This window comes from Emys orbicularis, chromosome 1 (assembly GCF_028017835.1).
Source record: "Emys orbicularis isolate rEmyOrb1 chromosome 1, rEmyOrb1.hap1, whole genome shotgun sequence".
Classification (NCBI taxonomy): domain Eukaryota; kingdom Metazoa; phylum Chordata; order Testudines; family Emydidae; genus Emys; species Emys orbicularis.
In genome coordinates, this window is record NC_088683.1 from 232721503 (window position 1) to 232735015 (window position 13513).

Here is a 13513-nt window from a genome sequence, read left to right on the forward strand (position 1 = left end):
GGTCAGCTTCTGTAGGAAGGAATTCGCAAGGTTAAGTACCCAATCAGGAAGCACTTGGGGAACAATGCATCTTGGAATGCTCCAATCCACGTAAGAAGTCTTCCTGGAGACATACAAGATACCATGTGGACAATGGCTTCTACCTGTAAAGACTGAGTCATACATGGACATGTGACTTGCCCAGGTGACTCCAGAACTCCATCTTGGAGCTGGACTTTGCATAGGAGTGAGGAGGGGGATCTCCACCCACAAAAGAAAGTCTATTTAAACCCGTGGGAGACCCCTCCATTTTGTCTTCAGCTGGCTAAGGGGAGACCTTCCCCCTGCCCCCAGGATACTTGGAAGAAACTGGAACAAAGGGGTGTGAGTGATTGCTGGACCCAGGCTAAAAGGAGATTAGTCTGTAAAAGGGAGCATTCTGGAACTGGTGAAGATCTTATCTGTATTTAGTTTGATTAGACATAGATTTGCACATTTTATTTTATTTTGCTTGGTGACTTACTTTGTTCTGTCTGTTACTACTTGGAACCACTTAAATCCTACTGTCTGTATTTAATAAAATCACTTTTTATGTATTAATTAACTCCGTATGTATTAATACCTGGGGGGGCAAACAACTGTGCATATCTCTCTATCAGTGTTATAGAGGGCGAACAATTTATGAATGTACCCTGCATATGCTTTATACAGGGTAAAATGGATTTATTTGGGTTTAGACCCCATGGGGAGTTGGGCATCTGAGCGCTAAAGACAAGCTGTTTTCAGGTAAACCTGCAGCTTTGGGGCAAGTAATTCAGACCCTGGGTCTTTGTTGGAGCAGACGGGAGTGTCTGGCTCAGCAAGACAGGGTGCTGGAGTCCTGAGCTGGCAGGGAAAACAGGAGCAGAGGTAGTCTTGGCACATCAGGTGGCAGCTCCCAGGGGGTTTCAGTGATCCAACCCGTCACAACCTCCATTTATGGCCACTGACACAGCTTCAGCAAAAGCTTGACCAGATGAGTTCTTCAGAATAGTGAGCAGTTTCTTAAGCTTCCTTCCTGCACCTGTTGAGGCAGCTGAAGCACCTTCTCTGCAGCTCAGTGCTCCAACTTGCCTCCTTAAATACAGCTTCACATTGTGCTGGATCCACTTTATTGTATGAAACATACCACTGCATATACCGCTTGCGGGGCAACAGCAGTCCTCTGTCCAGCCACTTCCTCAGTGGCGAGTGGGGGTAGGGGGTACCCAGGCCTGCCCACTACTCTGGGTCCCGGCCCAGGGACCCTATAGAGGGCAGCCACATGCTGCATCCCCTCCAACCTCTCAGTCTATTTCCCTGGGCCACTTCCCCACAGTCCCAGGACCTTCTCCGCCCTTGTCTCAGGGCCTCAGCATGCCAGTCTTAGCAGTCAGCCAGGAGCTCGCTCTCACTCCCCTGACCCTGCCCAGCACTGCTCTGTCCAAGGTGCTAGTTTTCTTCCTCCTGTAGGGCAGCCAGTTCTCCCTCCTTGAGCTTCACGGAGCAACTGAAGCTGCTCTGCTCTGCAGCCCTTCTTATATGGGCAAGCCCGGCCCTGATTGGCTACTCCTTGCAGCCCCTCTCTAATTGACTGTCTCCTGCGCAGCCTCCCTAGGGCTCTATTAACCCCTAATGGGCCAGTGTGGGGCAGACACCCCATCACAATCTAGTACAGAAAGAGAGGAATCATTTGAACAGATTATCAACATTACCTTATTAATAATAGTAATACCATGAATAGACACAGGGCCCAATCTTGAGCCTAATAAAATCTATGGCAAAACTCAGATTAGCAAGATCAGACTTCTAGTGCCTTTGATAAGGGGACCTGTAACGGGGTGACGACTCACCGCTGCGGCGCCTCCTGATGGTCGTCCAGGGAATTAGCTCTTTCCACTCAGGAGTGTCTTCTGCAGGCCTGTGTCCCGCTTGCCGCTGGCCCCGGTGTCCCTCCTGGACCCCGGTGCCCCTGCAGTCTCACTGTGTCTCCCCTCTCCAGGGAACCCCCAACCCCCTATCCCCACCTCACCTCACCTCACCTCAGCCTTTGACTACTGCCAGTCACCATCTAGCCCCCACTCACTGGGGTGGACTGCAGTATAATTGCCACTCATCATTGGCAAGGAGGGTTTGGACCTGCTGCCTTTGCCTACCCTTGGGCTGCCCCTCTGCAACCCCAGTACCTTTCTTGGCTTTTAACAAGGCCTGCAGCCTGGGAGTTTTCCAGGCCAGAGCTCCCCAGCTCCTCTGGCCTTTCCCCAGCCCTGCTCCACTTTAGGTACCCTGCTCAGCTCCCAGCAGCCAGGCCCATCCCTCTCAGCATCTAGAGAGAGACTCTCTCAGCTCCAGCCTAGCAGCCCCTTTATAGGGCCAGCTGTGGCCTGATTGGGGTGTGGCCTAGCTGCGGCTGCTTCCCCAATCAGCTCAGGCTTACTGGTTCCCCACCACAGCCCTCTTGCAGGGCTGTTTTAAGCCCTTCAGGGCAGGAGCGGGGTTACTCCCCCGCTACAGGACCGCATAGCACTTTACAAACATGAATTTAGAAGTGAGTCTTACAGAAGTGTAAAGGGAGGTATGCAGAGGTAAAGTTAGTTGCCCAGGATCACACAGTATTAAAGAATAAACTTCCTATAGATGAACAGTAAATATTATTAAAAGCTGAAAATTCTGTGAGCACTGAGGTTATGCATGTCACAGAATAGTTTCATATTACGCGTTTTTAGCTACTGGGCTTTAAATATGCAAGGCAGAATCTTTGGGACATAAAGCTTTGTCACAGTTACATTAGATGAAAGGTGCTTCCCATAAAACATCCCCATTCAATCAGCAAGGAAAATGATGGGCTAACCCCTTTCTATATACTGTACACCCCATCATCTCGAATGCTGCTATCAGTTAGCACTGCACTTTTTAGTCTTTGCCAGAAAAGGCCTTCAGCGTGTGGATTCTTAGGCCAGTCAAGAACAGAGCTCTTGCAGATCCTCCTTCTCAGCCTCAGGTACTGGGAATGCTGTAGCACCGGCTCCAGTAGAATAAACACAATCACATCTGTATTCTCATCCATTAGTCTCTGCAGAGCGATATAAAAAGCAATTTTAAAGTTCCCGTTTTTCACATATCTTTCAGTTAGAACAAATATTGTCTTTCTGCTGTAATGGATGCTCTGTGCAAGGTTGTCAATGACAGCCTTTCCCGGCTCCCAGTCCCTTTCCTCCAAACAAAGCAGAACGTGTTTGTCTCCGTTTTCCTCTAGACGAAATCGTAGCTCATTTATTACCCAGTCAGTTACTGTCGCATCCTGAGTATCATAGGCCTGGTCTACACTAGGAGTTTATGTCGAATTTAGCACCGTTACATCGAATTAACTCTGCACCCGTCCACACAACGAAGCTATTTAGTTCGACATAGAGGTCTCTTAAATTCGACTTCTGTACTTCTCCCCAACGAGGGGAGTAGCGCTAAATTCGACATGGCCATGTCGAATTAGGCTAGGTGTGGATGGAAATCGACGGTAATAGCTCCGGGAGCTATCCCACAGTGCACCACTCTGTTGACGCTCTGGACAGCAGTCCGAGCTCGGATGCTCTGACCAGCCACACAGGAAAAGCCCCGGGAAAATTTGAATTCCTTTTCCTGTCTGGGCAGTTTGAATCTCATTTCCTGTTTGGACGTCGTGGCGAGCTCAGCAGCACTGGCAACGATGCAGAGCTGTCCAGCAGAGATGGCCATGCAATCTCAGAATAGAAAGAGGGCCCCAGCATGGACTGATCGGGAAGTCTTGGATCTGATCGCTGTGTGGGGCGATGAGTCCATGCTTTCCGATCTGCGATCGAAAAGACGGAATGCAAAGATCTACGAGAAGATCTCAAAAGCCATGGCAGAGAGAGGATACAGCCGGGATGCAACGCAGTGCCGCGTGAAAATCAAGGAGCTGAGACAAGGCTACCAGAAGACCAAAGAGGCAAACGGACACTCCAGATCCCAGCCCCAGACATCCCGTTTCTACGAGGCACTGCATTCCATCCTAGGTGCGGCCGCCACCACTACCCCACCACTGACCGTGGACTCTGAGGATGGGATATTGTCGACGGCCGGTTCCTCGGAGATGTTAGCGGACGGGGAAGATGAGGAAGGAGATGAGGAGGACGAGGCAGTCAACAGCGCTTACAATGCTGATTTCCCCGACAGCCAGGATCTCTTCATGACCCTTACAGAGATCCCCTACCAACCGTCCCCAGGCGTTAACCCGGACACAGAATCAGGGGAAGGATCAGTCAGTAAGTGTTTTAAACCTGTAAACATTTATTTTTAACAGAACAGGAATATTAACAATATTAACAATGGGTTTTTCATGATTAGTTTGCCCTAGGCGCTTAACGTTTCAGTCCTTGGCAGTGCAACTACTGAAAAAAAATCTAACAATGTCCGGTTTAGCCTGATTGGTTTGCCCTAGGCGCTCTACTGTTTAGTCCCTGCCAGTGCAGCTACAGTAAAATCCGGTCTATATGTCCGGGGATAGAGCAGAAATCCTCCTGGGACATCTCCACGAAGCTCTCCTGGAGGTAATTGGAAAGCCTTTGCATCAGGTTCCTGGGGAGAGCGGCCTTATTGGGTCCTCCGTGGTAGGAAACGTTTCCGCGCCAGGAGACAATCAAGTACTCGGGGATCATTGCCTTGCAGAGCATGGCGGCATACGGCCCTGGTCTTTGCAGGCTTTCCCGAAGCATCCTTTCTTTCTCGGTCTCTGAAATCCTCATCAGAGTGATGTCGCTCATGGTGACCTGCTTTGAATTAGGTAGGGGAATGTTAGTATTGGGACTGCTTGCCTGTTCCTTTACAGAACTGTAACCGGCGGTTTACAGCCACGCGGTGGAGGCGGGAGAGGAGCAGCATACAGGGATCTTTCCCTGGGACAGCCGCGAGGGGGTGGGACAGGGGCAGAGTTCATGCTTGCCGGATTGCTGGCAGCAGGGACTGGCATTGCTTTGAACGTGAAAGGAGGCCAGTGCTATTATTAAAGTTTTAAGCAGCCACAAGTCTACGGCTTACCATGTCAGCCTGTTACCCAAATTCCGCTGTCCTGCCCGCTGTTTGTCTGATCTGCACTGCAAGACCCCAGGCACTGAATGCGAAGGCTGAAAATTCGACCTTGTCCTGAGTGCGCATGTGATAGGTGCTGTGCATGGTCTTGTTCACAGAGAAAGACTATGTTCTTTGTTCACAAAAAAATTTATCTTTCTGAGGAATTCACTCCCTTTTTCCCATCCCACAGCTGCGACTGTCTCCCGACCTACCCTGGCATCACACTCCCAGAGGCTAGCGCAGATTAGGCGTAGGAAGAAGAGGACACGGGAGGACATGTTCTCGGAACTTATGGGCTGCTCCCGAGCCCAGGCAGCCCAGCAGACCCAGTGGAGGGAGAACTTGTCCCAAATCCACCGATCACACATGGAACGGGAGGAGAGGTGGCAGCAGGAAGACCAGCAGGCGACTCAAACGCTGCTTGGACTAATGAGGGAGCAAACGGACACGCTCTGGCGCCTTGTGGATGTTCTGCAGGACCGGAGGCAGGAGGACAGAGCCCCGCTGCAGTCTATCTCTAACCGCCCTCCCCCGCCACAAAGTCCCATACCCCCCTCACCCAAAGTCCCAAGAAGGAGGGGCGGCAGAGTCCGTGAAAACTCTCACTCCACCCCTGCAGACTGCTCAAGTACCAGAAGACTCTCATTCCCCAAAATTTGATAAGTCCTTTCCTTCCCGCCTCACCCAAGCCCCCGTCCCAGTTTCATCCCCCAGTTTCGTGTGTAGTTGCTAATAAAAAATATGTTTCTGTTAATTACTGTTTCCATCATGTTCTTTTAGAGGAGAGTCTGTTTGAAGGGAGGGAAGGGGGTTGGTAATTGGACAGGACAGTCACCTTTACCAGGGTATAGATGCGGGGGCAGGTTCAGCAGCAGGGCAGACACACATTGCAGTCACTAGTTACCCTGGTCAGTCTGGGAGGTGGTTTTCATGTTCTGTGTGGGGGGGCTATGTGACTTTGTGGCGGGGTTAGAGATCTTATGCAGTGGTCCTTATCCTGGATCACAGAGCCACGCAGCAGGGGATCTGTAACCGTCCTCCCCCTCCCACAAAGTCACATAGCCCCCACACACAGAGTCCCGAACAGGAGGGGTGGCAGGCTCCGTTGAAACAACCAGTCCACCAGTGCAGAGCCTGTCATTCCTCGAGTTTAGAAGCGTCCTTTGCATCACTACACTACACCCACTCCCCACCACAGTCTGCGTCCCAGGTTCAACACTTTACCGCGAAAACAGTAATAAAGAAAACGGTGTTCATTAACAAATTTCAAGTTATTTTATTTTTAAACGTGTGTTGGAAGGGGGGGAACGGGGTATGTAACTGGAGAGGATAGTGAACATTCACTGGGTAAAGAAACGGGGGCAGGTTCAGCTTCTCTGTAAACAAACTTAATAGTCACAGGTTACCCTGCTCACTCAGGAACCTAGCTTTCAAAGCCTCCCAGATGCACAGCGCGTCCCGCTGGGCTCTTCTAATCGCACAGCTGTCTGGCTGGGCGTAATCAGCAGCCAGGCTATTTGCCTCAACCTCCCACCCCGCCATAAAGGTCTCCCCCTTGCTCTCACACAGATTGTGGAGCACACAGCAAGCTGCAATAACAATGGGGATATTGGTTTCGCTGAGATCAGAGCGAGTCAGTAAGCTTCTCCATCTCCCCTTGAGACGTCCAAAAGCACACTCCACCACCATTCTGCACTTGCTCAGCCGGTAGTTGAAGAGTTCTTTTTCACTGTCCAGGGCGCCTGTATAGGGCTTCATGAGCCAGGGCATTAGCGGGAAGGCTGGGTCCCCGAGGATCACTATAGGCATCTCCACATCCCCAAGAGTTATTTTGTGGTCCAGGAAGTAAATACCTTCCTGCAGCCGTCTAAACAGACCAGAGTTCCTGAAAACACGAGCGTCATGAACCTTGCCCGGCCATCCGACGTTGATGTTTGTAAAACGTCCCCTATGGTCCACCAGTGCTTGCAGCACCATTGAAAAGTAGCCCTTTTGGTTAATGTACTGGCTGGCCTGGTGGTCCGGTCCCAGGATAGGGATGTGAGTTCCATCTATAGCCCCACCGCAGTTTGGGAATCCCATCGCGGCGAAGCCATCTATGATGGCCTGCGCGTTTCCCAGGGTCACTACCTTTGAGAGCAGTAGCTCAACGATTGCGTTGGCTACTTGCATCACAACAACCCCCACGGTAGATTTGCCCACGCCAAAGTGGTTCGCGACTGACTGGTAGCTGTCTGGCGTTGCAAGCTTCCAGAGGGCTATGGCCACTCGCTTCTGGACACTCAGGGCTGCTCGCATCCGGGTGTCCTTGCGCTTCAGGGCAGGGGACAGCAACTCACAAAGTTCCAGGAAAGTCCCCTTCCGCATGCGAAAGTTTCGCAGCCACTGTGATTCATCCCAGACCTGCAGCACTATGCGGTCCCACCAGTCCGTGCTTGTTTCCCGGGCCCAGAATCGCCGTTCCACAACATCAACATGACCCATTGCCACCATGATGTCCTCGGCGCTGGGTCCCGTGCTTTGTGACAGGTCTGTGCCACTCTCAGAGTTCAGGTCCTCACCGCGCTGCCGTAGCCTCCTCGCCCGATTTCTCAGCATCTGCCTCTGGGAAAGGTGGATGATAAGGTGCGAGGTGTTGACAACGGCCATAACTGCAGCGATGGTCGCAGCGGGATCCATGCTCGCAGTGCTGTGGCGTCCGCGCTGTCACTGACCAGAAAAGTGCGCGAACTGATTTCCCGCCGGCGCTTTCAGGGAGGGAGGGCGGGAGTGACGGTTGGATGACAACAGTTACCCAAAACCACCCTCGACACATTTTTTTCCCCAGAAGGCATTGGGGGCTCGACCCAGAATTCCAATGGGCAGCGGGGACTGCGGGAACTGTGGGATAGCTGCCCACAGTGCACCGCTTCCAATGTCAACGCTTGCCCCGTTAGTGTGGACTCACAAAATCGAATTACTGTCCTTAGTGTGGATACACACGTTCGACTTTGTAATATCGATTCCACATATTCGATTTAAGTAAAAGCGAACTACTCTCGTAGTGTAGACATACCCATAGGCTATGTAAGCATCATAGAGAGCTTTGTCTGTGGCTGTAGATTTGTATCCTTTTAATTTTGCTGCACAAATATAGTAAGTATACCAGACATCCCAGTAAAAAAAATGTTTTGTAACAGCTATCAACATAATGTTAATAACAACAAAGAATGAAACATAAAATAATGTTGCAGCAACTTCCTCCAAAGCACAAGCATGCAGATCAATAGAGACAATGCTCTTTTTTCTGTGCTTATCAGGGATTGCACAGTTGACTTTTGTTGCTAGCTGTGGTATATAAATATTAGTTGTCTGTATCCATTTTATGAAGTCACTATTTTGGCAAGTGCAATCAAAAGGGTTGCCCTTTAACTTTAAATATTTTACACCTTGTATATGAACCAGTGTTGACTGGTTCATATATTTTAGCTTGTTGTGACTCAAATCAAGGAACAGAAGGCTGCCATTTGTATTTGAAAAGTCCAGAGCAATCTCTGAAATCCTGTTACCCCTCAACAGCAGACTGCAGGGACTGTTTGAATGAAATATGAACAGTTCTGAAATTATTTTGACTCAGGTCAAGCAGCTTCAAATATTTCAGTCTGGTGAAGTTTGCAAAGATAAACACTTGCAATCTGTTGTTGTTTAGGAATAGCTGTGTTAGGTTTGGTGGCAGACTCAGGAATGCTCTAGTAGGGATTTTTAAAAGTCTATTGTGGGATATATCAAGGTATGTTAGGCTACCGAGATTCTTAAAAAAATTTATGTATCTTTCATGTTTGTCTCCCCATAAAATATCAAGGCAATTTCCTTTAAACACTAATTCTTCAAGGGATTTGCTGCTTAACTGTCTGTCTGTCAGTGTGGAAATAGCATTCCAACTTAAGTTTAAAACCTTTAGCTGAGGAAGCTTTTCAATAAATGCCAGTCTAAGTGTGACTCCTGCCAGGCGAAAATAATGCTTGTTATGGGTCAGGTCTAACACTTCGAGAAGTTTCATTTCATTAAATGCAAAACCATAAGCAAAATCCAATGTATTATTTGATAGATCTAAATATTTGAGTTTGGTTAGGTTGAATTCAGTGCCATTGAAAGCTTGGCTAATACCATTTGAAGACAAATTCAAGCAGGCTATATCGTTAAAACTTTTAAACTGATTTGGGTTAATGAAGATGAGGCTGTTTGAGCTCATATCCAATGCTTTGCCATATGAAGAACACTGGGGTCTAAGAATGTAATACAAGAAATGGTCTATTTTTTTGTACTTTTGCATAACTGAAGGGCTCGGCTGACCTTCTCGTTCCAGAGTTAGATGGCAATATTTTCGGAATGCCTTTTTTCCAACCTGTTCTAAAAGACAATTATTGTCCCCTACAAAAGGTGATATTCTGTTATCTGTTAAGTAGATTTCTGTCAGGTTACTAAAATTCTGGAATACAGCGAGATCAATTTGTTTAATAAAATTTATCCCAAGATCAAGGATATTTAGGTTTTTTAGAGCAATTAGAGGTTTTAAGTGCTTTTCACACAGGTCTTGGAAAACATAACCTTTAATATATAATCGTTTTAAAGAGACTAGAGAAGAAAAATGTTGTGAGAGGTTTAGATACGATAAGTATACTTTTTCCTCAAAGTTGAAAGATAAGTCAAGTTCCTGTAAAGAAGTCAACTCCCGTAAGAATTTGCCAGAAGCTATTTCATTTTGTAAATAGTTAAATGCCAGGTGCAGCACCTTTAGCTGTGTCATGTTCTGAAACCAGATGGCTGGTACACTAGTAAGTGAGGTGCTGGTGAGAACCAAAGTCTTTAATTTGTTAAGATTTTGGAAAGCAAATTGGTGTATTTGAATGGAAGAGTTTATAGTGCAGGGTTCACATGGAAAAGGGGCATTATAACATCTTGGACAGTTCCTGCTTAGGTCAAGAAGGTGCAAATTAACCAGTTCATTAAAATCACCCTGGCTGATTCTTGTTATCCTATTAAAGCCAAGATAAAGTTCCCTTAGAGATGAGGGCAAATTGAGGGGCACTCGGGTCAGGTTGTTATAGGAAAGTGACAGCACAGTCAAATTGGTGAGGGCCACAAAAGCCTCATCCTCTATTTCAAAAGTTTTTCCGCAGGGATTGCTATAGTAACAGTTCCGATCCATGTAGAGTTCCTTCCGATTTTTGAGTTCTGAGAAGGTGTTGTTCTTAATAGAAACTATTTTGTTGGCATTCAGCTCTAATGAGGTTATACTAGGTGAGAGACCTTTGGGTACTTCCTGCAGGTGATTGTGACTGAGAGCTAATTTCTCTAATTTTGTTAAGTTTCTAAACAAGCCAAGAGGCTGTGCCATTGACTGATTTATTGCATTATAGTTAAGGTATAACTGCGTAAGATTTCGGAACTTTTGAAAAATCACATTAGAAATATTTTTAATACGGTTATATGAAAGTATCAAACAGGTAGCATTGTCATTTATTTCCAGTGGCACTGCCTTTAAATGTTGATGCCTGCAGTCAAAGATTATGGAGGAACTACTGTTTTCTACATGCACTTTACAAGGCACTTTCTTAGAAACCCAGGGATAATAGAAGATTCCAGACTCCACATGGATCATGAAGAGTAAGCAAAGCAGTTTGTATGAGATGGCAGCCATTTTATCCTAAAAAACAAACAAACAAATGAAAAAAACAGTAAGAGGCAAAAAGGCATCCTTCAAAAAGTGGAAGTTAAATCCTATAGAGGAAAATAGAAAGGAGCATAAACTTTAGCAAATGAAATGTAAAAATATAATTAGGAAGGCCAAAAAGAATTTGAAGAACAGCTAGCCAAAGATTCAAAAAATAATAACAATATTTTTAAGTACATCAGAAGCAGGAAGCTTGCTAAACAAGCAGTGGAGCCACTCTATGATTGAGATGATAAAGGAGTACTCAAGGACAATACGTCCATTTCAGAGAAACTAAATGAATTCTTTGCATCGGTCTTCACATCTGAGGATGTGAGGGAGATTCCCAAACCTGAACCATTCTTTTTAGGTAACAAATCTGAGGAACTGTCCCAGATTGAGGTGTCATTATAGGAGATTTTGGAACAAATTGATAAAGTAAACAATACTAAATCACCAGGACGAGATGGTATTCACCCAAGAGTTCTGAAGGAATTCAAATGTGAAATTGCAGAACTGCTAACTGTGGTATGTAACCTATCATTTAAATCAGCTTCTGTACTAGATGACTGGAGGATAGCTAATGTGACGCCAATTTTTAAAAAAGGTTCCAGAGGCGATCCCGGCAATTACAGGCCGGTAAGCTTAACTTCAGTACGGGGCAAACTGGTTGAAACTATAGTAAAGAACAAAATTGTCAGACATATAGATGAACATGATTTGTTGTGGAAGAGTCAACATGGTTTTTGTAAAGGGAAATCATGCCTCACCAATCTACTAGAATTCTTTGAGGGGGGTCAACAAGCATGTGGACAAGGGGGATCCAGTGGATATAGTGTACCTAGATTTTCAGAAATCCTTTGACAAGGCTCTCTCACCAAAGGCTCTTAATCAAAGTAAGCTGTCATGGGATAAGAGGGAAGGTCCTCTCATGGATCGGTGACTGGTTAAAAGATAGGAAACAAAGGGTAGGAATAAATGGTCAGTTTTCAGAATGGAGAGAAGTAAAAAGTGGTGTCCCCCAGGCAGGGCCGTCCCTAGACATTGTGGTGCCCTACACAGCCCCACTCTCCACGGGGGGAAGGGGAGGCTGGCCCCAAACCTCTGTGGGGGGGGGCAGGAGCAGGCTTGGGGGCCAGGGTGGAAACTGCCCCCCAGCACGAACTGGTAGAGTGGAGCAGGTGGGGGACGGGTTGCTCCACTTCCTGCCACCCGGTGATTGCAGGGCAGACCCGCACTCATGGTGCAGCGGGAAGTGGAGTGACCTGGCCCCAGCCCGCTCTGCTCTGCTCCCCTGGCTCCCAGCAGTTCCTTGGGGGGGAGGGGACACCGTCCCCCAGCAGTCACCGGCAGCGCAGCTAGGATCCGGCGGAGCGGAGCGGGCTGGGGCCAGGTTGCTCCACTTCCCGCCACCCAGTGAGTGCAGGGCGCGCCCAACCCCTGCTGCAGTCCCCCAGGACGTAGCTCAGGGGAAGGAGTGTAGTGGGGGGTGGGGCTGGGTTGGAGCAGGAGTGGGGGCTTTGGGGAAGGGGTGGAGTTATACATATTACAATTACTTGAAGTTAAATGACCACAGTCCTCAGCTACACCCAGTATCCACTGGCTACAGCTGAGGGAGGTGGGTGTATTTGCAGCTCCCCGATACTGGAAGTGGCTAGGGATCAGTTTGCTTTCAATATAGTTTACAGCAGCCCCGCTCTAAACCAGGGTTTCCCAACCCATGTGTCTCTACCCAACATTGGGACACCAGAATGTGTCAAAGGGTGGTGTGGAAGTCCTGGCGCGGTGTTGAAAGGCAGCTCTTTGTGGCTTTGGTCCTGTGGGGCTGTCTGGGTTCAGCTCCCCACTCCAGGTGGGTTGTGACCTGGTGCACAGGGCTGCAGTGATGCTCAGGTTTGACCTGGACACCCTTCCATCATGATCACAGGGGGCCCAGGCCAAACCTGAGCAGCACGGCAACCCTGCAGGTCACAATGCCTATAGTGGGGAGCTGAACCCAGACAGCCCCACAAGTCTGGAGCCACCACTCTGGTACGTTTGGTGTCTTTATTTAGTACTTGTTACATGGGAGTTCGGGCCTAACTTGGAGGATCTGGGGCCTAGTTATTTCAGTGAACTTAGGGCCTGGTCCAATGTGCATGTGGAGCACATGATCCTGTATATGTACAACTATCTTAGCCTTTGCAAACATTGTCAGTTCTAGCTGGGTATTTATTAAAGTTGTGAGTGAATTTAGGCCCTGGGGATCATTGCATTAATAGCTCTGGCATGGGCCATGTATAGTGCAGATACTGGGGAAATTTCTCCATTCAGCTCAGCCACTGTTCACCCAAACTTCTGCTATACTGCCCCTATATCTCTCTTGAGCAAAGACTGTTAGTCGTAGCAAGTAGACTGAATTATATGGTGGCTATGCCTTGTTCAGAAATAGGAGCTAGATTAAGATCAGTAAACGTAGGGCCTGATCTCACATCCAGTAAAGTTAACCGGGTCTTTCTATTGAATTAATGAGCATGGGATCAGGCCCACAAACTAAAGTTGCTATATTAGCCGACTTTACCACTGAGCTCTTTTATTTGAGTATTGCTGACTAAGGGTATGTCTACACCCAGCCGCTAGTTCGGCGGCTGGCAATCGAAGTTCTGGGTTCGACTTATCGCGTCTTGTCTGGACGCGATAAGTCAAACCAGGAAGTGCTCGCCGTCGACTGCGGTACTCCAGCTAGACGAGAGGAGTACC

At 47.9% G+C, this 13513-nt stretch overlaps 1 protein-coding gene across 1 annotated transcript; it reads right to left on the minus strand.

Moving 5' to 3' along the window:
- Positions 1 to 2854: 2854 nt before the first annotated feature.
- Positions 2855 to 10762, minus strand: LOC135879977 (toll-like receptor 8). The gene is given in 3 exon segments (XM_065406030.1): positions 2855 to 3313; positions 8146 to 8644; positions 8646 to 10762. Coding segments are annotated over 3 exon segments (3075 nt in total).
- Between the last annotated feature and the right edge of the window lie 2751 nt (positions 10763 to 13513).